Source organism: Abrus precatorius, unplaced genomic scaffold (assembly GCF_003935025.1).
Source record: "Abrus precatorius isolate BTA unplaced genomic scaffold, Abrus_2018 Scaffold10, whole genome shotgun sequence".
NCBI classification, from domain to species: Eukaryota; Viridiplantae; Streptophyta; class Magnoliopsida; order Fabales; family Fabaceae; genus Abrus; species Abrus precatorius.
In genome coordinates this window covers 27522553-27550538 of record NW_020874292.1, presented here as the reverse complement: position 1 = coordinate 27550538, position 27986 = coordinate 27522553, and the positions used below count along the sequence as shown (strand labels likewise).

Genomic DNA, 27986 nt, shown 5'->3' with positions numbered 1-27986 from the left:
GCTTTTTAATAAGTAAAAGTTGAGTGGTTGGAAACCATTGATTTAATTTTATGGTAAACCAATGGCCAAGATTTATAGTTAAAAAAAAAAGCACTTGATGGTACAATACCGTTATCATACCTAGCACATAAAGGGTAAAAGTGTAAAATTGAGATTGTGAAAACAAAAGATGGATATTGTGTACAATGATAAAAAAAAAAAAAAAAAAAAAACACTTGTAATAAATACAAAGAGTACTCCACAGACTAAAACCTATGACAAATGACAGAGGAATGCATAACCCAAACATTTTGGCAAAGACAAAGAGTAATAGTAAATTATTGAAGAAACAAGAAAAAGAGCAAAGTTAACGAACGAATTTAAAGAATGCACACACACGTAAATGGAACAAATTTAGATATTTTGCTTCCTTCGCTAGGGGGTCTACGAGCACCTAGTATATAGTTTTTGGTTTTTGCCTTTCCATTAGAACCATTGTAGAAGATGAAATGTAGTTAGGAGAAGATAGAAAGTAAAAAAATGTTACTTTCTAAATAAGAGAATCGATGTTAAAAATAGTATTTTTTTACATTTTTTCTACTTTTTATCTTTTTTTAACTATGTTTCATTTTCTTTAAAGAATCAATGTAAAATATAGTGAAAATTTTTTAGTTTTGGTGTTTTTCCTTGTAAACTTTGAAGGGACATAATTTTTAACATATAATTCAAATTTATACAAATTATATATTCATTTCATATAATTTTTTCAAGATCTATTCATTCCAAATACTTAAAGGAGATTTGAAAAAATTAAATTCTAAAATTTTAACATTTTTTTTGTGTAAAGAATTATGTTATTTCTGAATCTTTGATAATGCTCAACTGCGTAGTCATTAGTGGAAGTAAAGAATGAGCAAATCCATGTCGTATGAACAAAATGAGAATAAAAAAAGAAGAAAATGAGAAAGACAACGAAGAAGGAACAAGAATATATACATAAAATTATTAATTTATATTTTTATAAATGTAACTTATATCACGGGTTTTATATATTTTATTTTAAACCATCCAATTTTAATCAATAATTATAAAGTTTAAAAGCTTTTGAAAAAGATATCTTAATAATGAAAGGAAAAATATAAGAGTCACTCTAAATTTTGTCATACTTTTTATTTCCCATAAATATCAACGATGTTCATAATTTTATTATTAAAGTTATATTTTTAGTTTTTTTTTTATATAGATGTATCTTATTATTCTAATGTATTTATAAGTTTATTAATTTAAATATTTTTATGTTATTGTCATTATATATTATCCTTTCTATAAAAATAAGTTTTGATTAACAATATGGTAGAGGATATAATAAAATAATTTATTTATTGCCTTCTAATTAAATTAAAAAATATAAAAAAACCAATTCATCCAATCTAAATTACTTTTAATCCAATTAAATTGGATTTGATTTAAAGTTTGATTCGAACTAAGTTGTGACTTATAAATAGCAAATAATTTTAAAAAACAGGCAGAGATAAGAGCATATTTAAATAATAATAAAAAATTCTAGAGGGGGTGGATACAAGTTCAGGTTACACGTGATTCCGATCAAACCAAACCGACACAAAGAAATCGAATTGCTTTGATTTGTTGGATTAGTTCACGTCCATTTTATACCAACACAACGTGTGTATGTGTGTGTGTGTTTACTTCAACTACCAATGTGTTCAATTCAAACATCTTAAGAAGATATCCGATAATAATCGAATCCCTTCATTCCTTTTTTTTCATAATTATTGTTATGTCTACTACCCTAACCAAAATCAATTTTGATTCTTCAATTTCAATCCTCCAGACCTACAAACCTTATTTATTTTGTATATATTGTTGACAACCCCTTTTGTCTCCTATCGTTGGCAGTTGTTCCTTCCACTGTTATTTCCATTTTCGCTACTCGTGAATCTGAAAGTACTTTTATTTGACAAAAGCATATTAAAATGGTGTTTAATTGTATACTTAAACATGCCCTTTTATCTATTCTTCTCTTTCAGAAAAATAAAATAAAAAAACAGGAAAATAGTTACTGACTTGATGTACTATTAATATATACCGTAAAAATTTTATATTAATAGTACATAAAATTTAAATTCATTATTATTATTATATGCTCAAATGATTTATTTTTACTTTTTTTATTCATTCGTTATATTTTTTGTCTATTTTTTTTCTCTTAAATTTTATATATTCAAACACATTTTTCTTATGTAATTTATATTCTATCCCACTTCTTCTCTTTTTTCTCCACATTTTATTTCATTCCGACGAAATATAAATCTTGCCTTTTAATTAAAAAATATAAATAATTACTGTTGAAATTTCCTTTTTATGTTAATATTTTCCTCAAGTTTCAGTTACTTGCTCTTTTAAAATAATTCCAGTTTATAACTTATGCCTTTTTTCCTCCTAAATCTAAACTATTTTTAATTGTTCACTTGTTAATTTAAATTAATTATATACTAAAATTTTAAGTATTTTCCCCTCTAATTAATATTAGTATTGTTAACATTTACCTAAACTTAAAAAAGTACCATTGTAAGGATACTTACTGGACACACGCAATAACATTGTCGATGCAGGGAAGAAACATATGATACCAACGATCAAAGCCAAATTGGTCCTAGTTCCAGTTGGCTAGAAATTTTAACAAAACCAATCCATCGAAAACATAATCAATATGGATATTATTTATCGAAGGACATATGCTGAACTGCATGCAGCCCTGAAAGGCAGTTATTTGGTATTCGATCGGTCATGGAAATTTGGTAAATCTAAGAAACTGTAATCTGATAGTGAAGAGACCTCATAATCCAGCCACAAATCTACCCATCTAACAATACAGAAAATCAAATCCTCCTCACAGAATGACTAGTACAATTATACTTGTGAAGAAGGTCATCTAAAAATATACAATGATACTACAAGCTGAGAATCTTCGTTTTGCTGTCAAAACTGCCATTCCCACTTTCAGTGAATTGCCAAAATCTGAATTATTTTATTGCCGATATTATACGACGGATCATTGAGCAAAATGCTCAGTTGACCATCACCGCAAGGCATTCACGAATGCCATCAATGAATCGACCTCTCTCTTTTCCGAAGGATACTTAATTGGGCGAGAAGAGTGTTTAGGGAAGAGAAGTATTGTGGGGAAGCTTCCCAGCTCCAGTTCACTCTTTGCATATTCTTTCTGATCTCCATCAGCTCTGAATTTCCCAACCTTCACTCCTGACCCTGCTAACTTCTCTGCCAAATCAACATATGATTCCTCCATAGCCTGTTAGAATTCACAATAAACATCTTATTAGAGAATGAAATTTTCAAACCAAATGAAATTTAGTTAGATAACCTTATCAGAATACCGAAGATCCGGGAATTCTATTTTACCTGACAGAAGCGGCACCATGGTGCATAGAGCACGACAAGCCATGGTTCTTTTCGGTCCTCCAATTTTGCCAAATTCTCAATTCCCGTCCTGCTCAAACTGACCACATTCTGGGAGTTGAAAATGTCAGTGACAATGGCAGAGCCATTTGTATGGACTGTTCCGTTTCCATTAAGCTGGGCAGCATCCTCCTGTTTTATATTACCTTTGTGAAGACCACACTCCTTAGCTTTGGCATCCTCCCACCACCATCTTCCTTCTCTTTCATGCTGTCCAGGTAAAACCGGCCTTGTGCATGGTTCACAGCCAATGGAAACGTACCCTTGGGAATGCAATGAATTAACAGGTACATTCATGGTCCTAAGGAAGTTCCATATGTCAAGCCCGTTCACATTTGCAACAGGGTTCCACTTTACCAGGCTACCAATTCCACCATTCATTCCCTCAAAAACTGGATCAACCTGGACAACGGGTATTTCAGACCTAGTACCAGGTGACTGATCTTTTCTCTGTCCAGTTATCCATGCTCTCAGACCCTTAAGGGCTCTCCTTAAAGGCCTCACCTTCCTTACTCGGCAGCATTCTTGATGCCCATCCTCGTAAAATGAGAAGAGGCCCTTAGTTCTAACTAATGCCTGAACCTCAACTGAATCAGGGAACATGTATTCAATGTGAATTCCATAATGCTTCTCAACTGCGTCAAAAAACTTGTAAGTTTCTGGATTCAGTCTCCCAGTGTCCAGACTGAACACCCTGTAGGGTCGACCAGTCAAATGTGCATACTCAATTAAAGCAACATCTTCAGCACCACTGCAAAGTCAAAAGATACTCATTAAAATCCAAATCCAGAGATAACGCAGTTACAAGTACCTACTATAATTTGCTATTTAGCGTCAGTAAGAGTCACAAAGATAGTTTGTGCTTCTTTGCAAGCTACAAAATTCTAGCTGCAACTTTTGAAATATAATTTGCAATTTAGCGTCTTAATGAACGAGCACACAACCCAGCAGAACAAATGAGCTCACAACCTAACAAAAAAGCAACAACTCTTTTATCGGTCATATGCTCCCTCACCAATAATTCGGCCCAAAAACCAATTCTTGAAGGTGTAATTCAAAAGGAACTATGATACCAATACTTCAAAATTATACTTCAAAATTGGTAACACATCTACGTCGTACCCGTACCTAACACCCGTTATGTCGATTATCGGGCTGCCTCAATATTAAAGCTTAAAATTGCATTATCTTTAAATCTCTTTTCCAATAGATAATAAAGGTTATATTAACATCGTTAGTGAGCTGAGTTTAATAATCTAAAATTATTTTTTATGAAAAAACATAAAAAATATTAATTTTTATATTTTTCTTCTAAAAAAATACTGCATTTAATTATAAGGAAGGTCAGCATTTTCCATAAAAGTATTATTATCATAACTTAAATCTAATATTTTATTTAAATTTAATTGTACTTATAATTTTAATATATTTTCCAAGAAGTTAAACCTAAAATTTTGTCCTACCTTTATATTAGTTTTTAAATAATTATAATATTTTCATGTCGTATCTTGCCAGTTCCTATGCAACATAGGAATGCAACATGCAACAAAACCTTAATGTATGTTAAGAATCTACCTGAAGGCAATAGCGATGTCGTTGCCGAAATTTTCCAGGGCCCTATCAATTATTTCGAGAGGAGAAGCATTTTCAAGGTCTTTCGCCAATTGCCCATAATCTTCCTCCTCCTTCTCGGTAACCTCTGCAAATCCAGCATTATCGCACATCATAACACGCTTCAATTGCATCCAATTAAAGGATAAAAAAGAAGAATCCCCCCCCCCCAATAATAAGGGAATGTATTGATAACAGAACACGGGAAACATACCAGGAGCAACGATAGTTGTTGCACGAGGAACAACAGAATCCTTGCGTTGAGGTTCCGCGTTCAGTGGCCTCACGGATGATAGCCTTTGAGTTAAATTAACAACAACAGACGAAACATGAGGTCTCTCCGAAATCCGAAACGAACCAATTTGTGGAGCTGAAAACAGAAAATGCACGGATTAATGAAACCCTAACACATGAGAAATCTCGCCTCAAAAAGAGCGGAAAATTCAGATAAGGAAATTTGAAATGAGGAAAGGGATCGGCACCTTTTGTCTCCGACGAAGATCCGAGACGCGAGAAGAAGGAACATGATGTTGCTGCAGAAGACGAAGAAGTGGTAGTAACGGCGAGAGCCATTGGAGAATGAATCTAAGCTAAGAAATTCAAGTGTAGAACCTGTTGATTTTTCTAAGGAACAACAGAGAGAAAGAAGGTTACAATATAAAGAGAACTACAATTGAACCTGGACGCAATTCAAGCTCTCTTCGTTATGCTTACGTGGCTCAAACCTATTGGGTGGAATGGAACCAGTGGCGCGTGGCTTCTATTCGGTTGCGCGGCCAACTTAGACTTAGATGTCACTTCTAAATTTTCATCATCTTCCCAGATTCTTCTTTTCAGTATTCCCTTCTTTCTTTTTTATTCTCTTTTTTTTATAATATACAAAATGTAACGTTATTAGTTGCCTAATTTTGGTATTATTAGAAATTATAATTATTATTTTAAAAATTTTGACAAGCACTATTATGCCTATCGATTCACATTGCTACTTACAGCTAGTTCAAGATTACATGTTACTTACAGCTAATATTAATAAAAAGTGTTTAGGATTAAATAAATTAAAAGTTTGAAAAATGTTATAAAAAATATATAAATTTTATTAATTAAAATAGTTTCCGAAATTTACACTGAAAATATGATTAAAAAAACTTTTTTGTATCATTTATCCGCACCATATATATCGAATACATGCATATTTATGTCCCCTTCCGATTTTCTTTTGTATTATTCCCCTTTTTTACCATTATTTTGCCTTCGGTGCCCCTATCCCTATTTATTCCAATTTGGTCCCTGTTCATGGATTCCCCACCGCCCTTGTATTTCATTATTTTCTGATCACCAACTTAATTTTTTTAGTGCAGTACCTTTTTATAAAAATAAATAAATTGTGATTGGCAGTAATTGAATTTTGCGCACGATGGATTCAAGCCACCGGCTAGCTATGAAAAAGATACCAATCAACATGAGGCTGCAAAGCAAAGGAAGTAACCAACTTGCAAAATTATGAGAGGTAAGTTTCACGAACCAACAAAGAATCCATGATCTGAAGATGCCATTTTGCTCTTTATTACATATTTAACAATTTCAATGAATCGTTTGTTCAAGTGTTGAGGTTGGTACGAAGGTTCGCGGAATATAATGCCCTGTGCAGCCAAAAAGGTGCAAAGATAATATTTAGTAATTGAACTGATAAATAGAGTAGTCAATGATTTATAATATGTTTAAAACAAATTCAAATGAGCCATAACTTTTCGTGAGTTTATGCACAGTAGTAACGGTGTCAAATGAGTTGAATAAATAAATTTTAAAAATCAATTTATTTATAATTTACTCAATAAAAATTTATTTATTAATTATTTTTTATGGATGGATATATAATTCATCCATTTAAAGTATATTATATTATGTTTATGTACACTATTATATCTAAATTTAAAATGAAAAAGAAAACTAGTGGACGTGGGTGAACAATTGACTGGAACAGCTTCCAAAAACTAACCCTTGGGGATCCGAAAGGATTTATATTCATGCGGTGGGACCCATCCAACGCGTGGCCATACGCGCCACACCACACCACTTATATTTTATTTAAACAAGACAATTCTATGTTGCTTCTTCCTTTCCAAATAATAAATATCTCATTACATCCGTACCATAATTCATTTAGGAAAGTAGTTTTCCTTGTTTTATGTTATTTTCAAACGTGCACTACCTCCAACTGCTACCTCTCAAGCTTCGTATGTAATTCGAATCTCTTGCAAACGAAAAAAAAGAAAGATGTTGTTTATATGATTTTTATAAATATTTTGAATATGATTATATAGCTTAATATTTTATAATCGTCATACTTTTCGTCCACAAAAGATCAATTCAATATTAATAAAAGATTATTTTTTTAAGTAAAATATATATTATTAAAAAAAATTTAAGAAGAACTCAAAACTCATATATATATATATATATATATATATATATATATAAAGAAAAAAATTAATATTTATTCAAAAAATAAAAACATACTTATATAAAGTTAAGATGAAAGTAATTTTATAGGTTCAGATACTAATCTGTTAACAAAATAGTTTCTTCCTTACTACTAAGTAATAGTAATTTCTAAGACTTCAGAATAATAAAATCTATAACTTCTTTCTCATCTAAAACACTATTAAAAAATACTATTCTATTTCTATATAACCACAAAGACTACATTGTATTTATCCAAACAATTAATAAACACATCTCTTCTCTTTTACTGCAACCAATACCAACCTAAGAAAGCAAGTGAGTTGATAAATCTGAAGATAAAATCAGTGAAAATCTAAGCCAACGTGCCATAACATACTAGATTTGAGATGAAACTGAGCACGTTAAAAACAAATGAGTTAAAAGTTCCTCCAAATCATGACAAAAGCAACAAGTTATATCATCAATTTGAACACAACGATCAATCAGTAAACTTTTACAAGGAAGTGCATTCAACAACAATTGCCAAGAAAATATTAGACACTTAAGAGGGACCTTCCCTCTCTATAACTTTTGCAAGGCGTCTACCGTACATTGATCTATACTATTAGGATTACCAAAAAGTTCAAATAATCATGAATACGCAAATTGCATTAAATAACAACCTGAAAAATCTGCCTTCCATACCTATTTATCTTCTTGTTGGACTTTGATAGAAACTCTAGTGACAAGCTCTAACAAAAGATTAAAGCTTGAAATCTCATGTTGAAAGAGTTTTCTTCGCCAACTAACATCCTAAACCTACCTAGTGTCATCGTGAAAACTATTTTTCAATACATAAGATTCAACATTCCTCGTCACCGCAAACAATCGTAGAAATATCTCACACAATCGCACTTCACCTACCCACTTATCTTTCTAAAAAAGAGTGTGCAAACCTGAACCCATATTCCTATCCAACTTCTCATCTAACCATAAATTTCCTTGATTAATAACCTCCAGCAAATCACGTCACCACAAAGAACATATGTTGTGGACTAGTGGACGCTGAATAGCAGAAGCTAGTCTACCATATCTAGCTTTCAACACTTGCACCCACAATAAACTAAAACAATTAACACTTCACCACAATCATTTACCAAGAAGCGTCCAATTAAACCAATGCACATTCCTAATGCCCAAGCCACAATTCTTTCGTAGTCTACAAACCGTTTCTCATTTCACCTAGGAGATTTTGGATCTATCTTTAACACCCTTCCATAAAAAAAAATTTGTTAGATAATGACAATCTCCTTTATCACCAACTTCGGTGCCTTAAAAAAGGATAACAAGTGTAATGACATAGAACTAAGAACGGCATTAATCAAAGTTACCCTGCCTCTAATCGATAAGTACCTATGCTTCCATGACGTCAACCTATTTTTAAGAGCCTCTAATACATCCTTCCATGCACTAGGCTTCCTTGGGTTAACACCTAACTATAACCCAAGATACTTTAATGACAAGCTACCAATCTTACATTGTAGGAACTCTGCAGCCAAGTTTTCAAAGTCATCGCCAATGTTAATCCCCAATATACAGCTTTTATGAAAGTTAATTTTCATACCTGAAATTAACTCAAAGCTACACAATACTTCTTTCAAAGTCCACAAGTTCTGAACCGAAACCTCTCTTATAATCAATGTGTCATCCACAAATTGTAACAAAGAAATATCTAGTCCCTCAACCTCAATCTTCACACCAGAGAACAACCTACATTCTACTGCTTTCCGCATAAGGACTTCTAACCCCTCTGTTGCCACAAGAAAAAGAAAAGGGGCAAGAGGATCTCCTGTTTTAGGCCCCGCCTAATATGAACCTCCAATGTAGGACAACCATTAATCAAAGCTGACAGACTACTCCCACACACACAAGCTTTCATCCAACTGACCCATTTTTTTTTAAAATCCAAAGCTACGTAACATAAACAGAAGATACTTTCACTCTACTGAATCATAAGTCTTTTCATAATCAAGTTTTAACATAAAACACCTCTTGTTATGCCTCCGCACATAATCTACTGCTTCATCAACTACAAGTACACTATCTAACATGTTCCTTTTTGGGATAAAGGCTTATTATTGTTCTGAGATTATTGAATCTAGAACCCCTTTTAACCTATTTGTCAAAAGCTTGAAAACAATCTTATAAAGACAACCGAGCAATGAGATAGGTCAAAAATCAGTGACCTATTGTGAGCAAGATACTTTTGGCACTAAGTGCTACAAAGTAGGATAACAAAGATTTAGGCAATTTTTCATTTCTAAAAAATTCAGCAAGCATACTCATCACTTCTCCATTGATTACTCCCCAAAACCTCTTAAGGAACACAAAATTAAAACCATCAAGCCCCAGACTTTTATTCCCCTCACTCTAAATCATCCTCTCCACTTCCTCCTCCAAAAAAGCATTAACAAATCCTTCATTATGTAGAATAGAGACTCTCGGTAAATCATTAATATCAATAGTAGGTTGAAATCAACCTCTACTACTAAAATGATATGCAAAATAAGATATCGCACCTGCTTTAATATCGTCAACCTCTTCAACACATCTCTCCCTTATTTGAAGCGCATGTATTTTATTTCGTCTCCTTCTCCCGTTAACACATAAATGAAAGAACTTTATATTTAAATTGTCCTCCTTCCCCCATCGCACCCGAGCTTTTTGAACTATGAGACTCTCCTTATTCTTCTTAGCCTTCCAAATATCACCAACCAATATCTGTTGATGCTCATTCTTCACGTCAGAAAGTTTCCTCACAGAATTGTTATCATCAATCAAACTCAACTCTGTTGTTAAATCAGAAATCACCTTATCAACATTTTCAAACACCTCAATATTCTATTTTTTAATGCAATCTTAACATTTCTCAACCTCTGGCTAGCTCTCTGGGCAGCCTATGGAAGAGTAATATCTCTTTGCCACACTTCCTCCACCACCTCCACAACTCCCTTATGAGTCAGCTAACAATTGTTAAATCGAAATGACTTTGAACCCCAGTTAACTACTTTGTGCTTTAGAATAATGGGACAATGATCAGACACATCTCTGCTCAGAACATGAATAAAATTATCTCCCTAATAATCAATCTAAGAACTAGAAACAAGGACTCTATCCAACCTGCTCATCATAGAAGCATCCCCCCTTATCCGTGTAAATTTCTTACCCACAAGTGGAAGATCCACAAGCTCCATTTCCTGAATGAAAGAATTGAAGTCATCCATTTCAGAGATACCATGGTCTGCTTGACAACCCTTCCTCTCGTTCACTTATCTCACAACATTGAAGTCACTCAATATACACCACATAAATTTGCCAAAACCCTTTCTTGTCATGATCAAATCATCCCATAACTTTCTCTTCTCACTTAATCTACAAGACGCATAGACATTCACCACAACACATAGGTTTCTAGTAGCCAATACTTGCAAGTAAACACCTAGGAATCCAGTACTAGAAAAGGAGAAAAATATTTTACCTTTGGATGTATCCCAAAGTGAAAGCATACATCCGTTTCTGCCAATGGATGGTAAGGAAATCCAATCAAAATCTATAGAACCTCGCAGACGCGCACATAAGTTGCGATTACATATCTCAAGTTTTGTTTCCTGAATTGCCAAAAACTCTAGATCTTCAAAGCGAACAATCTCACACACCTTCTTTCGCTTCACCTCGCTCCCCAATCCTCGACAATTAAACAAGCCAATCTTTATTTAAAATCAAAGCGAACCCTATGTGTATTCGCAATAATTCTGTCGGGTACCTCCATCACAATAATTCTGCCAATGGATGGTAAGACAATCCAATCAAAATCTATAGAACCTCGCAGACGCGCACATAAGTTGCGATTACATATCTCAAGTTTTGTTTCCTGAATTGCCAAAAACTCTAGATCTTCAAAGCAAACAATCTCACACACCTTCTTTCGCTTCACCTCGCTCCCCAATCCTCGACAATTAAACAAGCCAATCTTCATTTAAAACCAAAGCGAACCCCATGTGTATTCGCAATAATTCTGTCAGGTACCTCCATCTCAATTAATCCAATGTACAACCATACCAACATTCATGCCAATAAAGAAGATCAATTTAATACTTCAAATATGTTAGATAAAATGAAGGATCCATTTTCAGTAGTTCTAAAAATTGCTTTTCACCTTAAACCTTTATACTAGCTTTTATTTAAACATGAACAGACAAATGAAATATAATTACACAAAATTTTTATATTATTCAGTTGAAATATAAAAGAGTTTAATTTTAATATATTTTCTCTATAAATTAATTAAAATATATAATAAGTATAAATTTTAAATTAAGAGTTGAATAAATTTTAATTTTTAGGTTTGAGTATAAATACACAAAATTTTATTAAAAATATATTTATTATGTTAAAAATATAAAAGTGTAGTTAATGTTACTACCTTTAGATCTATTTATAATATACAGTTTAATATTTTTATTTTTAAATATAAAAATAAAATTTCTTTTTAAATGCATTAATTGTTTAATTTTTTTTATACTGTAAGATTTGTGTCAGTGGACTATTTACCATTCATCTATTAGAATGAATGCATTTATTCATTTAATTTAATACATTTATTTGACTATTTAATATTGTGAATATTTTTAGAAGAAAATATACCTTTATCACATATAATTACGTTTATTGATATTGATAAATTAAGTATTTGTTTCTTACAAAGAAGACTAAATTTAGTTTTTTGTAAATAAATTTTGCTATTATTAATTTTTAAATTAAGTTTTAAAGGTTGAGGTTAAATTTTTTAATTTTTATTATAAAAATTTAATAATTTTTGGTTATATAACAATAACAATTCATCATTAATATTATTAGAAGATTTTAATTAACTTCCTTTTAAAAGAGGTGCATATTTCCTCGTTAAAAATAATTAAATTCATAAGCTTAATGAATCATTTAATTGACTAAATTTGAATAGTAAACAAATTATCGAGTTCATTTCCAAATTGCTACTGCAGGTCATGTTAATCATGTTTATCATTAGTTTTACCGTACCCTTAATTATTTGGTTATTATTGAAATTGAAATATAATTGGGCAAATTGGTGCCATGAGTTTCTTACAAGACGCCAAAGCCGTTTCGATTATAAAATCGCCGACACAAACGAGTGGTATTTGGAAATGGACATTTGGAGACTGCCTTAACTTTTACTACATCTTTTGTTGAAAGAAAAAAAGGTTAATTAATGGTGCCAAATAAGTTACACGAGTTAAAAAAGATGAGTAATAGAAATTGATGATTTTTTAACGAGTCACATACAATAAAAAATTTAATAAATAATGTTATTTATTAAAAATTATATTTTATAGTGTTAATATTTTATAATTTTTAATAAAATAATTGTATAAACTTTTATTAAGTGTCTCTAAACATATTAAAAAACTTTTTTTGGTCAACTACACGTTGAAAACCTGGTAAACAAATATGCCGATAGTTTATAATTAATTTATGCAAATTGTAATTCTATTCCTCCTTTTACCAAAAAAAAGTACCAAGAACACTTTATTTTTAGTTTTTGGTGATCAAGAACATTATTTATTTTGGTCAAACAATAACAGCTTATAGAAACGTTTTGGGCCAAGTTTTTAGAATATGATGACAGCTGACGACTCCTAGAATTCATAGTTGGGCCTAGCGTTTTTGGGTTACTTTTCACATCTATTGTTTTCGCTAATAACACTATCCCAAATTTTGTATTGCAACAAAAATTTCCTTGTGTCTGTTTAACCAAAAAAAAAAAGAAATTATCCCTGTATGATCACACCACCCTGCTCCCTCTGAAGGACTCAAATAGAACGCCAAAAAATTTTAAGTCGGCTTCAAATGAGGCGAGGAAAAGTGTGAATTAGGAGTTAGAACATTTTCATTCTAATATTTGAAAAACTCCAAAGAAAACACAAGATAAAGAGTAAGACCAACAAAACAAGAACAAGACCAGAAAGACTAAAAACAAGAAGTCAAGAACAAGAGCAAGCGTCTTTGACCAGAATGTCCACTGCACCAATCTCTGTTAAAAGTATCATATAAACATTCTCAAACCTAAACATATAATGCTCTATAGTGATAGAACAATTTGGCAAAACAGTATTAACGATAGATCAATTTAATGCTAATCATATACCCAGTTAACACATTGGTGGCAACAAGCTGGAAACACTAGCTTTGAGGATCATCCAGACATAAAGAATCATCTTTTAGATAAAAATACAGTTCTCTGAGAACAGTTATCGCTTTGACAATTACTAGAAAAAGCAACCGGAAGCCCTTCACTATAGAGGGTGTTAGGCATTTCTTAGATCAATGTTAAATGATTTGAACGAAGTAATTTATACGCTGCATGGTAAACAAGCACAGCAACTGAAGTCAAATAGGCTAAAGCAGTCGAATAATTTATTAGGATTGCGGAGGCCTAAGTTGGTTTCTTCTCTTCTCTTTTGGTTTCTTTCTCTTCTCTTTACTTCTTAATGATAAAATTAATTCGTAGTGAACCAAGTCATACTATAACTTGGAGGAAAGACTATTTAGCAACTTTGACCAATTCCTGGCCTTAACAGGAAAATCATTTCTTTATTAGATCCAGATGAATGGAAATTACTGTTAAGTTTTCTTTCACTTGTAGATCGAGTGAGGATGTGACTTCAATTTCTATTCGCTTTACTTTAGATTCATTGGTGACATAATGTTAAATGTTAAAACAAACTTACTCTGTTAAAAAAGAGTTTGGCTTTGAAATCATCGCTAAGTGGTTCACGCAAGTGTTGGTTTTGGAAAGAAAAAAATAGTATTAATTATAGATATTTAAACAAAATCGTAAATAACTAATATTTTCAAGTCATGTTAATTCTTTGATATATGAATTTAATAAATACTTTTACATGTCGGTCGTGGAAAGTATTGACAATCGGAATTGGAAAATAATGTAACATGGGTGAAAACACTAAATTAATACTACTTAAGCAAATGAATAATATAGCTAAAAAGATTTATTATACCATATATGTAAGGACAAAATATAGATGCAAAAGTATAGATATTTTTAGTGTTATTCTCCTGTTAAAATTAGAGTTTTATTTTAGTGATTTATAATAACATTAAATATAAATATTTTATTAAAATAAATTTTTAATTTTAATTGAAATGTAAGTTTTATCTTATGCGTAAATTGTCAATAATAAATGCAAGTAAAAAAAAAACAGTTAAGAAGATATCAATTTGATTCTACATTTTTTTTTAAATGACATTGTTATAGGATTAATTATTACATTATCAACGTAATTGAATGATCTTATAGTACATTGTTTATATTAATAGTGCATCAGACTTTCAAAGAAATATTTTTTAAGTTTATTTGTAGACATGTAGTTTATTTAAATCAAATATGTATGTTCGCTTTATAGTTTTATACATTTATCCTAAATTAAAAAAAAAAAAAAAGTCATTTATATCAGGATACTTTGCTACGTTCAAGTCAAATAATTAGGGCCTGTTAATTTTACGCTAAGAATTAATTTCCCATGCCATAGGAATCACTGAATATAAAATTTATAATTAAAATTATATTGAATATATATATATATATATATATATATCTGAGTTATGTTTAGTATTAATAATTTAGTATTAATTTTACCTAATATTGAAATAAATAAAACAGTTTTTGCATAAGGTGTCCCGAAACCAAGCCAGACACGCACCCAAAAATCAAAGGTTAGTTGGGCAATGTTAAGTTGACATCAATTCTTCACCATACCGGCAACTCCGTCCCTATACACTAATTCATAACCAGTCGCCACGTAGAGAACCTAAGTGACAGCTTGTTATTTTATCATCACTCCCACACTCACTCACCCTCAATGCTACCATAAAGCAACACGTCCTCTATTGTTTTATGTTTCAGATCGTATTCGCTTGTCGCTCTTTCTCTTCCAGTCTTCGCTATTCTCACTGGTTAGATACCTCTCCCTCTCTCTCTCTCTCTCTCAATGGAAATGGGTTTTTTCCCTCTTTGATTTTGTGAAAAACACTTATCTACAATTGGTGCTTTCCATCATGAGATTTTGTGATTCCTAGGTGTGTTTACCATTTAAAAGACACCATTGCTGATAAGAAAGCCATATACCCTTGTTATTCCATCGCTTTGCATCTTGTTAAATCGTCAAGGAACCTTTTGTTTCTACCCTAAACTTTAATTAATCCGATTTGATATTCTCAATTCTGATTTTATTTTAAATTCATTTGGCAAATGACGAGTTATAAACTTATTTTTAATTCCAAACCTGTGAAGGGTACATGGTCAGTTTGTTTGTTACTCAGTTAACTATGTATGTAATTTATGTTAACGAGTTGACTTTTTTTTTTCTGGTCATTACTTGTGTGATATGAATTTTATGCCATGTTAAATTCGGCTTGTTGATGGCGTTGCAGAGCATTTGCAATCACATTGAATATGGCTGATGCTACACAACCTAATGCTGAGTTGTTGGAGTGGCCAAAGAAAGATAGGCGCCGCTTCCTGCATGCTGTATACCGTGTTGGTGATCTTGATCGCACCATTAAGTAGGATTTTGTTGACTTGGGTCGTTGAAATGCACCATGATGTGTGTTTACTGTTAAGATGCTCACGCTTTTTTTACTGTTATATCAGGTTTTATACTGAATGTTTTGGTATGAAGCTTTTGAGGAAAAGGGATGTTCCTGAAGAGAAATATGCCAATGCTTTTCTTGGATTTGGACCTGAACAATCACATTTTGTTGTGGAATTAACATATAGTATGTTGCGCTTTGATTCTTATTTATATGTTAGCTTTTCTTGTTACATGTATTCTACTTACTATCTGTTATGTGTTGAGGATTGAATTGGACATGGCTTATATGCACATGTTATTTTTTGGTCAGATTATGGGGTGACGTCGTACGATATTGGAACTGGCTTTGGACATTTTGCTATTGCAACTCCAGATGTAAGCTAGAGTCTACCTTCACAAAAACTTGACCATTTATTTGCCACTTCTGTACTGAAATTTACGTGTGCATCTCTTCCACTCATAGGTTTACAAACTGGTTGAAGACATCCGAGCTAAGGGTGGAAACATCACTAGGGAGCCTGGTCCAGTTAAGGGTGGGACCTCTGTTATAGCCTTTGTCAAGGATCCTGATGGATACTCTTTTGAGCTCATCCAAAGAGCTTCAACCCCTGAGCCATTGTGCCAAGTAATGCTTCGCGTTGGTGATTTAGAGCGCTCAATTAAGTTTTATGAAAAGGTAACAGCCCGTGTCATTTTTTTTTCATGAGCATGCCTTTTAATATGATTAAACCACTTTCATTTCTTTCAAGACTGTTTTAGGTTCTTCACTTATAGTACAGTTGCTTAAATATTATTGTCTGTCAACTTAAATTTTATAAATTTGTCATTATTACTATTTGATTTCGGTGCAGAAGCTTTACATTCTGCTGATATTTTGATGCTATACTTCTTGGTATCACCTCCCTAAGATTAAAACAAAAGAATGAAGTCCATCTGATGATCTCCTGCCTTGATTATGCTCCAATAGGAAACTAGCAAAACAATTCTAGGATGTGGGCCGAAACAGTGGAAATTTTGCACGAGGATTTTGAGAAATCAGTTTCATTGATTAGTTTCAAACTTTCAATGCTAGAAGTAGAGCAACTACATTGTTGTGGTTTACTATTTGTTCAAGCAACAACAAAAAGACTGAATTATAACTTCTATATTGTGTGGCATTGAGGATTTGGTTTGGGTTGAGAACTGTGAGCTTTTGCTTGTGACGGACACAAGAAACCATGACACTGCATTTGATACACTTTGACTTTTTTATATCTTGAATCATGTGGGTTTAACTAACTTAGGCTTTGTGCTTATCTTATAATATTTATTCAGGCTTTGGGTTTGAGGGTGGTAAAGAAGGTTGATAGACCGGAATACAAGGTGAGTTTCCTCCTGAACTTGATCTTAGGAATGCACTTACTGGCCAGGACATACTTCATGCCAGTGCCATTACTTGCTTATGATCTTCCTAAATTATGATTCATATTCTACAGTACACTTTAGCCATGCTTGGGTATGCAGAGGAGCATGAGACAACTGTGTTGGAGCTGACGTATAACTATGGTGTCACGGAATACACCAAGGGAAATGCTTATGCACAGGTTAGTTTATGGGTTTTATTTCCTTCCAGCGGCCTTGTTTTGTTATCTTAACACAAAACACGTCTTTACTCCTTGATGATAAAATTTGTTTGGTGCATATAACAGGTCGCTATTGGTACAGATGATGTATACAAGAGTGGTGAGGTAGTCAACATAGTCACACAAGAGCTTGGAGGGAAGATTACTCGGCAACCAGGGCCGCTCCCTGGCATTAACACAAAGATCACTTCTTTCTTAGATCCAGATGGATGGAAGACTGTGAGTTTTTTTATATTTTTGCTTTTTCTTTAAATTTATATTGAATGAGGGTGTGACTTAATTTCAATTTGTTTTACTATAGAATTATGCATATGAGCTGAAATAATAGTAGATAGTTTTAACAGAACCTTGCTTAATCTCATGTCTCAACTTATAAATATCCATTCATGTTTAATATTTAGTATCTGTTTCGATAATTATGCTTCATCATATGGAAGCATAGTTGAGGTAAATAAATGAAGTGCACTGCATTTTGAACATGTGCCATATTTTTGTGTTAAATTCGCTGCCATCATCAATGGTAGGTAGCTGATATGATTGATTTTTGTATGAATTTTGTAGGTCTTGGTTGACAATCAAGATTTTCTGAAGGAATTGGAGTGAAGAGTCCTGGCTTTTCATGAAGTATGAAGTCCTAATACTATTGTATGAATAAGTTGTCTGGCTTGATGAGTGATCAGCATGTGGTTATCGGTGTAATAGTCTTTCTGTATGGTTTCTCTGATGTGGTGGCTATAGTTGACTCGAGACTCAGCTGAAACTTCCATTTGCTCATTATCCTTATCAAGTGCTTGTTTGCGATTCTAGACAATCTGAAGTGACATCCCACACTCCCTTGCCACACATTAGCTTGCTTGTCCCATAAAATTTCTACCACTATCAAATAAAAAATGTATGAATTTATTAACTTAAAAACATAAAACTTATACTTTTTTCATTTAGTAATGAAGTAGATACATAAAAACAAAAGGTAAGAGGATTTATAATTATTCAAAAATAAAAATTGAAGTTTCACTTTAAAAACCAATACTAACCTTTAATATCAACTATTATCTCAATTACTGAAATGAAATTTAAATTTTGATTAATATCAGAAAGGTTTAAAAGTATTGTACTTGAGTATTTTTGCTTCTATTTTGTAATTCAATATTTTAAATGACTTTTGCTTTGTGCTACAATTACACGTGTATGATTTGTTTTAATAATATTTTGAAATCATATAGAAAATAAACTAAAACATTCAGCATCTTTATTTTGATTTTTTTTTTTTTTAAGAACGCAACGGAATAAGTAACATTTGACAAATATAGTTTGAATACTGTTTTAAGCTCAGCAGGAAAAAGCTAAACGAATCATCAAAACACATTAAACTGAAAAAAAAATTATAACTGAGCCGGATTAATTGGCAGGGTTGTTCCAGCTAATTTTATGATTTTTCATAGGTATGCCGAATGCTTATAAGGAAATAAAATTCTATTTTTATTTTAAATATAATGCTGAAGCAATTCAGTCTGATTTAAATATGGCAATGTATGTTTAAAAAATTATCATCCTAAATAAATATATGAACAAATAATGATATTGCACCTAAAAAAATAATGACATGGAAGCAATATTATGAAACAATATGCATAACATTAAAAATAAAATTTGGGTTTCAATAATCTTCTTTATATTCAAATCAGATGTCTTGTGCCCGTTCTATTATAAAATAAAGTTATTATAATTATTGAGATATAAAAATATGAAAATTTAAAATTTAGGGTTTGTTTGAATAAAAAAATGTTTTATTTTTATTATCTATCTTTGCCTTTAATAAGAAATTATTTTTTTTTCAAAAGAATTGGATAAAAAATAGTAAAAATATTTTTTGGTGTTTTTTAAAATTAAAAAAGAATGAAAAAAGAGTTACAATTTTATAATTAAATTTTAAAATTATAAATATTTATTAAAATCAAATAGTCCCTTAATAAAAATAGGGATGAGAATGAGTTAAGTGGAGCTAAGGTTAAGGTTAAATGAATTTGACTTACTATATAAAACTAAAGTTTTAGTTTAGACCTATAATATGGAATAGGCCAAATTTTTAGGTTGATTTGACCTTTTTAGAAATCTGACTTGGTCTAATAATTTATTTAATATTAAAACTTTCAAATAATACTAAAAATTTAAATTTAACAGGCCAATAGGCCAACGAGCTAGCAAGCTAAAAGGCCTAGTAAAATAAAAAATATATGACAAATAATTATATTTAAATACTATGTTTAGTAAAAAAAATTATACATAAATAGCTTCACAAATATCATATTTCAACATGATTATATTCAATAAACCTACAAAATTTTATATCTCAAATAATCTAAAAAGTAACATGTCTATATTATGTAATTTTGAATACCAAGTAAAGAATTATGATATTTATTACGAAAAGAAAACTAAATATGATACTAGAACGTAGAACTCAATAAACAATTGTCAAAAATAACTTTTATTTTTAGTTTATTCAGTCATGAGATTAAGAAGTTGAAAAGTATTTAAATTAAAAAGACTAGAATATAAATTAAGAAAGAATAAATTCTAATGATGGATTAAGATATTTTAGAAATCAGACAATATTTTAATTGGTAGTTTTTTTTTACAATAAATTTTAATTTTGGTACTCTAATAGTATAATTATAATTATTATATTATTAAAGTATAAGTACTAAATTATATTATACATTACATATTATATATATCTATATATGTAATTTTTTTGGATAATTATATTTACATTAAATTGTTACAAATAAATAAAAATTATAAAATAATATAATTATTTAATTAGGCTAGCTTAATAGGCCTATTTTTTTTAAAAGTTTTATGTACCTCTTTATTTAAATAGATTTTTTCAAAAGTCTAAACTTAACTTTTTTAATAAACAAGTTGAGACAGGTTAGGCCTTAAATAGACTAAGCTATAAGTTCTGGATGAGCGATTTAATCTATTCTCATCCTAAATAAGAAAAATAGAAAAAAAGAAAATTTATTTCTTAGATACCAACTTGCAACTAGATAAAAGTTTAAAAAAAAATTATTATATAAACTTACATATATGGTTCCTTTTTTATCCTGTTTAATTCTACATAAAATAAAAAATTAATAAATACTAAAATTTTATTAAAAAAATATAATATTTAATTGTATCAATATATTAAATTTATAATATTTAATATAAATTATTATATTTAGATTTATATCATATCCATTATTACATATTAAAAAATTGATATATAAAACCTATAACAATATGTTAATCATTGTTACAAGTAAGGGTGAGAAAGTGAGTCAGTCATGTTAAAAGCTTTTTATAAAGTGAGTAAACTTGTTCTATCTTATTTTTTAAAGTGAGTTAAATTTTTTAACTCAATGTATTTAAAGGTGTGTTAACAGACTAATATGTCAGTTTATTACAAATAAAAAATAAAAATGAGTTGCAAGATTCAATGGGTTAACGAGATCATTTGTCTAAAATTAACATAAAATTAAAAATATTTTAAAAAAATTATATTAATAATAACTAATATTAAACTAATAATTTTTTAAAAAAATTTAAAAATGGGTGTACCAGGCCCTCCCAGCTTATGCTTTGAGGATGAGCTAAATGGGCCAAAAAATCCGCCCACCATTTTCAATGGACTAGGCGGGCTAACCGTCGGGCCTGGCTCAATTTGTCAGCCGTCAGCCGTTGGGCATCGGGCTTGCAACTGTAAAATATGCCATGAGAATAATCAGGGCAAATAGCCTATCAATTACTAGCCTCCTTCGGATAAGTCAGCATCCCAATTCACAACTATGCACTATCTATTGAAAATATAAGATCACTGAGAAATAAGCCCATAACACACAGCACGAATCGTGAGAATTGACAGCATAAGTACACACATACTGAAATGAAAGAGTTTTAAATAAAAGGAAAATTGAAATAAGAGAAAGAGTACTCTACTTAGCAAACCTCTTTCGCTTTTATGAATTGATTGGATGCCAAATTTGATAAGGGGCTTTTAGGTTTTTTTTATAAAACAATATTTCAGTAACAAAGTAATTCTTTTAAAATTAACTATTAAGCATTGAATGGAAAAAGGAAAATTATAATAGATTAGGTTACATGTGGGTGTACCATGCTTAATTTGATAAATGAGGATACAAAATATAACTAGAATACATATCCTTATGCACTTTAGAAACAAATTCACTCCAAAAAAGAGTGTTGTCTTTAGAACAATGCAAAACCAATGACATGGACAACGGCTAAACCCACCATAAATAAGATATCAGCATATACCTTTGGCTAGTTTATTGTGTAGGACAGGAACTTAAGAATTTAATATATCATACAACTGCTAAGGGAAAGTTAGTTTAACTTTAGGGAGCTAAGATGTCAAACAGCGGTGCAGCTTTCTTGGCAGCAAATTGTGATGAAAAATGTTATTTATACATTTACCAAATTTTGATGAAAGCTCAAGCTGCTCCTACACTTCCCCTCCCTGAAACTGTAATTACAAGATTTCCAAATTTCTAACGCTAAGTGAGTTTGCATGAGGAGAAATTGTCTTTTCAGAAAAAGGTTTTTTTGTTTTAGTATAAGGTGTTCTCAATTCTTATCATTTTCTAATGAAACCAACCCAATTGATATTAATATTTAACATATATTATGCACATTACTAATGGAAGTTGGTCCAAGTAACAAATGGTTCGATATTACTTAAGCAAAGTTTCAAGTACATACCAAATTTTTGTAAACTCACCTACCATATCCAGTTGTGCGACTTGGTCGGATCGGGATTAAACTTGATGGGAAACAAAAAAAAATATTTGTGGTGATTTGGTGTAGCAGTTCATGAAAAAGGAAACTCGAGCTGCTTTTGTCATTTATTTATTTGCCATTATTGAATGGAGCATTGTTTTTATATATAGTTTGCAAACTGAGAAGGTAAGTTTCTACTGCAATTACTTTACTATAAACGGTTCTAAAATGTATATCATGGGTCTAAGATAAAAAGCCATAATCAAGAAATCAAAAGCAACTATAGAAGCTACTATCCAGGACCTTACAGTTGAAGAAGGTATCTAATTTTGATGCTATTACATCTGCAGTTGATAGAAAATAACTAAATGCCTGTACTAGAATTCACCCCATCTGTTAAAACTATGATGACATTCCAAAACTCCTCCTTTGGAGATTAAAAAAACTTTGAATGAGGTAAAAGGGAAAATGTTTTCAAAGGATATTATCTACTCTTGTATCTGATTCAAGATGAACCTCTGGCAGTAAGGGCTTACACCAAGATCAGTAAAATGTACAGCACGGACTGTTGCTCCTTGCTAAGAAATTTGACATTTATAATCTATTCATGGGATAACAACCAAGAACACGAATAAATCTTGTATATTCCTGTAATGAGGGAAAAAACCAAAAACAATTTGAGTTAATATTTAACAGCTACATTGGAAGAGTCCTAAAAAGGTTTAAAGCCAGCAAAGAAAAAGATACCAATAGTATTCCTTTTGCAAACATAGTGAGGACTGCTGGAATTTTAAGAATATACCATGCACAGATGTAGCACAGAAATTTTAAGAATGTTGCATGCAACTGATTTGGTGTGTTTTGGGAGAGAGGGCTCCACTTGGTGGAGCATTTTTGTCTAACTTAGATGTTTTTGTTTTCCTATCTATCCAACGAAAATAAAAACAAAGAAAAAAGGAGAAAATTGAAAAAAGATGCTGCTTCCTAGCAACATTTTGGGACATGTTGGGCCCACCAGCAGGTAGAAACAACACTAATATATGAAGCAGTACAACATAGGATTCTATACATCATCAATCACTTAAGGAAATATCACCATCAATACAACATTGTAGAATGCAAACTAGTCTAAGCCAGAGAAACAATAAAACATGTGAGAGCTGGAATGGACACTCAAATAATTAAAAACAAAAACAAGGTTTAGAACAGGAAAAGGCATTGTTGACTATGAGTTCACAGACAAATAGAATGGTAAGAGAATAATATGATATTACCTGCAAATTTTCTAAAGCATATTGTGCACGAGGGTCTGCCATAGAAGCTTCAAAATCAATATAGAAAAGGTAGTCAAAGTACCTGCCACCAGAAAACTTCATGCCTAAGTCACAGTTTCACAACACGCTTCCACCCAGAATAACAGAATCATTAGTGTACCAATGGAGTATAACAAAACCCCCGTTTCCAAGCTTTACCATCCTATTTTGAACTACATAATTGAAAATATGCTTTTCAGAGTAAAGATACAATATGTTGGATTATCTATTAACTCGAATGACTAAAGAGATTTCTACATATTATGAGCCATCTAATGCCCTCCAATTTTTTCTCTTACTAGCTGTTATGATCATTTAATTGCATTGTCAATCTATATTTTACACGATTCTGCCATGGAAAATCTCAAATAGGAAACAAAATCCATTACTCACTTGGCACTCCTTTCATTTGAATCATCAACAAGCCTTAATGGACACTGCTTCAGTGGACGGCTCTCTATCTGAAATTACTCCAAAGAAATGAGAGCAATGAAGCATAGATTTTAACTTCAAATTTCAATTAATTCTTGTTATTATTATTATTATTATAGCACACCTTTGACAAATCAATGTTCCTCAAAGAAAATACTCCCAGGGCTTTGAATAGTACACCAGGACCTTCTTCTAGACTGAAAACAATGCTAGTCTGGTGGAGAAGCCATGCATTCATCAGTAAATTCTTAAAAAGTAAATATAAAATAACTATTTTTTCTCTACCTTATAGGGCCTGTCAATTCCTGGAATTATAGGCTCTCTTGCAAGTACCAAAAAGCGAGTGATATTATCATCATCATCCTATGAAGATGGAAATGAATCAGCTTAACTTCAATCTTGACATAACCAACAATAACAAACATGTCTTTTGATATAGCTAAAAATGGTGTAAAAAATTAGCAGAAAGAAGTGCAATCTTAAATGCCTTTTCTTTGGACATCCATGCACATATCTGCATGGGTAAGATCCTCGAGCATAGAAAACTAGTATAGAAACTGAACAAAAATATATAAATAAGCGACATGCATCCTAGCTAAGGAAAGCAATAAGTTGGAAGTGCTCATCAATGCATAAGCTCCTAACTCCAATGCGCACATATTTCACATATTAAAACTGCGTCAATAAAAGAAAATCATTCACCAAGACTATAGATGTATTTAGGTAAACAGTTTAATTAAATACTTATTTAAACAAACATTCGATCTTGAAATTTAGTAGAATAAGTTAAAAAGATCTTAATTGTTTTGATAAGTTATACAAAAAAATTTATCGAAACAAATTAAAAAAAAACCTCTCGAAGTGATAAGCTATTTTCATAAGCTCTTCCTAATTCCTAACACCCCTATATGATGTAGTAGCTGAGTCTTCCAAAACATGGAACTGAAGTTTTACCTGAATTCCTTCTGCAAGAATGTCAAGGCCATATATTTTTGCTGCCCTAGAACTTGCAATAGCTCCAGTGTCCCTTATTCCCGTTGAGACCACTGCCTGTCACAGTGTCCCAATAATTATTAGAACCTGCTACACTACAACCTAATCAACGCTTGCTTTTAGTGGAGCAGAGAAAAATTGTTATATACCTTAGCAGCCGCAGCAGTACAATTTGCAGTAATTTTGGCAACACCTAAACCACTAAGCATCATCTCACACTGAGCAAGAGCCTGCAAATAAGAATAAGATCATTATAAAGTTTGTGCAATCACATAAATCCACTTAAGAGATGGCATGTTGAGATAAGCTGACATATCTATTGAAAATATTCATCAAATTATATAGTAGAACAGTGACAGTAAACCTGAGATATAATCCAATAAAGTGTACCAATGTGAGGTTTGTTGGCATCTTAAAGCATGGTTGTGTGTGAAAAAGATGGAAAAGAATTATATTTGACAACCAACCTGAGGATGACTTACAACCCCTTTTAGCTCCTCTTTTCTTACACCTGCCAATCCTAAGAGGCAGTGGTTAACTTGTAACTGCACCTCCCCAACAATGTGTAGTCTATGGCGAAGAAGTAAATCATAATTACGGTGGATGCTTCCACCAACTGAACTTTCAATGGGTAGAACAGCTTTATCTGCTAACCACAACTCAACTGCCTGCAGAAAAGAATATAAATATATCATTGCAGAATCTATTAGTCAATGTATCAAATGGGGGGAGAGAGGTCATAGAGAAACAAGGTGGAACCTTGAATGCAGTCTCAAACTCATCACATGGCACTGTCTCACATTTTGGATATGCTTTAAAAGCTGCATCTTCACTATGTGCTCCTGGAAGGCCCTGTATTAGGTAATTCACTAGTTAGGAGTGGCAGTGATGCCATGAATCTTTTATTTGAAAGAAATACCAACCTTCGTACCTGATAAGCAACCCGCACCTTTGATCCATCTCTTAAAGAAGAAAAATCATTGGCCATTAATGGCTCTGCAATTAAAGAAGTTGCATGATCATGTTAAAAGGAAGGAGAAAAAGGATAGGAAGTTGCATAATATAATTTCCCTTTTTTGCATGCTCACACAACATGTGTATGTGCGTGCATGTCAACATGAACCCACAGTTTGAAGCGTATTGCTATTTCTAAAAAGTAGGGTACAAATCTAAAGATTCATTATTACAAATAACTTTCATACAAGAAACATGGAAGTATAATTAGCTGAGCAGCATTAATTTATTGGTTGAGTGGGGACAATGATCATTCAACTGAACATATGCAGCTGTGATAAAATTCATAATTTCATCATACCGAGTCAAGATTTTAGATAGTGTATCACCTGAGTTCACCATTCCACATGGATCTTAAGAAAGAGAACAGATGCAGTACACATGATTAAGCATGAAGAAAAATTTAGTGTCTTACGGCACATTTAGAATGTCCTATTCATGCAAGTGCATTTCCTCAATTGATTTTCTTTGATCTTTCATTTACAAACATAATTAATCATATCACTAACATTAATCTCTTTTAAGGGTGGTATGCATTTCCAACTAATCACTCTAATCCTTTTTATAAGACACTTTTAGATCGTCTATTATATAAAAAAGACAGAGAGAGAGTATTTGAACAACGGAGAGGTGAAGAACGAATCGAGAATAGTCAAGCGTGTGTGTGTCAGAGAGACAGAGAGAGAGAGATAGAGGTATTTTGAAAGACCAAATCCATTAACAGAAACGTGAAAGATTATCACATAAGTATTTTGAAAGATAACAAGAAGTGTATTGTGTAATCACAAACGCTAAAAAGAACAAAATAGCTGCAACTACAAATTCTTTGTAAAAACAAAAGGCATGCATAAAAAAATTATGCCCAAAAAGGTTTATTCAACATAGAAAAGTTAATATGCAAGGTACAATTCTGAGATATGCAAGACTGATATGAGTATGAATAAAATGGTCACATAGCAAAAATCAGTAAAAAAATACAAAACATTCTCAAAATGCCAACAAGCCACAGAAATGCTAAATGTGAGACATGTATAAGTATAACTCACTAGGAAGCAGGTTAACATCCTTGTGAAACCCCTTCAACTCATTTAGCTGAACACGGACCAAAGCAGCATCCCCAGAAGACTCAATTCCATTCACATCAGGCTTCCCGTCTTCAACTGGTGTCAAAGCTCTATGTGCCAAAGCACTCAAACAAGAACATTCCCACTTGCGGCATTTCTCAAGATCACATGTTAAATCGACTCTTATCCTAGAATTAGCACGCTCAAGAGTTGCAAAGCCCAATTGAGGAGGTTTGGAACAACCATTCAGTTTGAGAGCCATCAAACTCAGTTAGTCCAATCTCAAAAGTGTAGAGTCTGATGGAAGTCAGAGAAGAAGTCCACGCCCATCAAAGTGCTTTGGGTTGGTGAAGGATTTCTAGACATGACATGACATTTTCAAGGAGAAAGAAGACTGAGTTGGACCCGCAAAATAAGTAGACAAATTAACTACAAGTTTAAGGATATATAATAAAAATTTATATATATATATATATATATATATATATATATATATATACTATTTTTTTATTAAAGATTATATAATATTATTAAATTTATTATTTT

General features: G+C 31.6%; 3 protein-coding genes across 3 annotated transcripts; 1 reads left to right on the top strand and 2 right to left on the bottom strand.

Annotated features, from left to right (window-relative positions):
• Positions 1–2609: 2609 nt before the first annotated feature.
• Positions 2610–5729, bottom strand: LOC113847166 (5'-adenylylsulfate reductase 3, chloroplastic-like). Its single transcript, XM_027476084.1, has 5 exons — positions 5571–5729; positions 5303–5458; positions 5053–5176; positions 3421–4228; positions 2610–3310 (listed from the first exon to the last, which is right to left on the bottom strand). Exons 1-5 carry the CDS (start codon positions 5659–5661, stop codon positions 3080–3082), a joined length of 1410 nt encoding a protein of 469 aa, XP_027331885.1. The 5' UTR covers positions 5662–5729; the 3' UTR covers positions 2610–3079.
• Positions 5730–15484: 9755 nt separating this feature from the next.
• LOC113873406 (lactoylglutathione lyase GLX1) lies at positions 15485–18672 on the top strand. The gene is made up of 9 exons (XM_027511515.1): positions 15485–15579; positions 16057–16188; positions 16277–16401; positions 16528–16592; positions 16681–16893; positions 17532–17579; positions 17693–17800; positions 17906–18058; positions 18401–18672. Exons 2-9 carry the CDS (start codon positions 16079–16081, stop codon positions 18440–18442), a joined length of 864 nt encoding a protein of 287 aa, XP_027367316.1. The 5' UTR covers positions 15485–15579; positions 16057–16078; the 3' UTR covers positions 18443–18672.
• Positions 18673–23218: 4546 nt separating this feature from the next.
• Positions 23219–27702, bottom strand: LOC113852167 (arogenate dehydratase/prephenate dehydratase 1, chloroplastic-like). The gene is made up of 11 exons (XM_027482411.1): positions 27423–27702; positions 26294–26358; positions 26122–26214; positions 25830–26030; positions 25512–25592; positions 25324–25419; positions 24655–24732; positions 24494–24583; positions 24331–24398; positions 23899–23980; positions 23219–23272 (listed from the first exon to the last, which is right to left on the bottom strand). The coding sequence occupies exons 1-11, from the start codon at positions 27700–27702 to the stop codon at positions 23219–23221; spliced, it is 1188 nt and encodes a 395-aa protein (XP_027338212.1).
• Between the last annotated feature and the right edge of the window lie 284 nt (positions 27703–27986).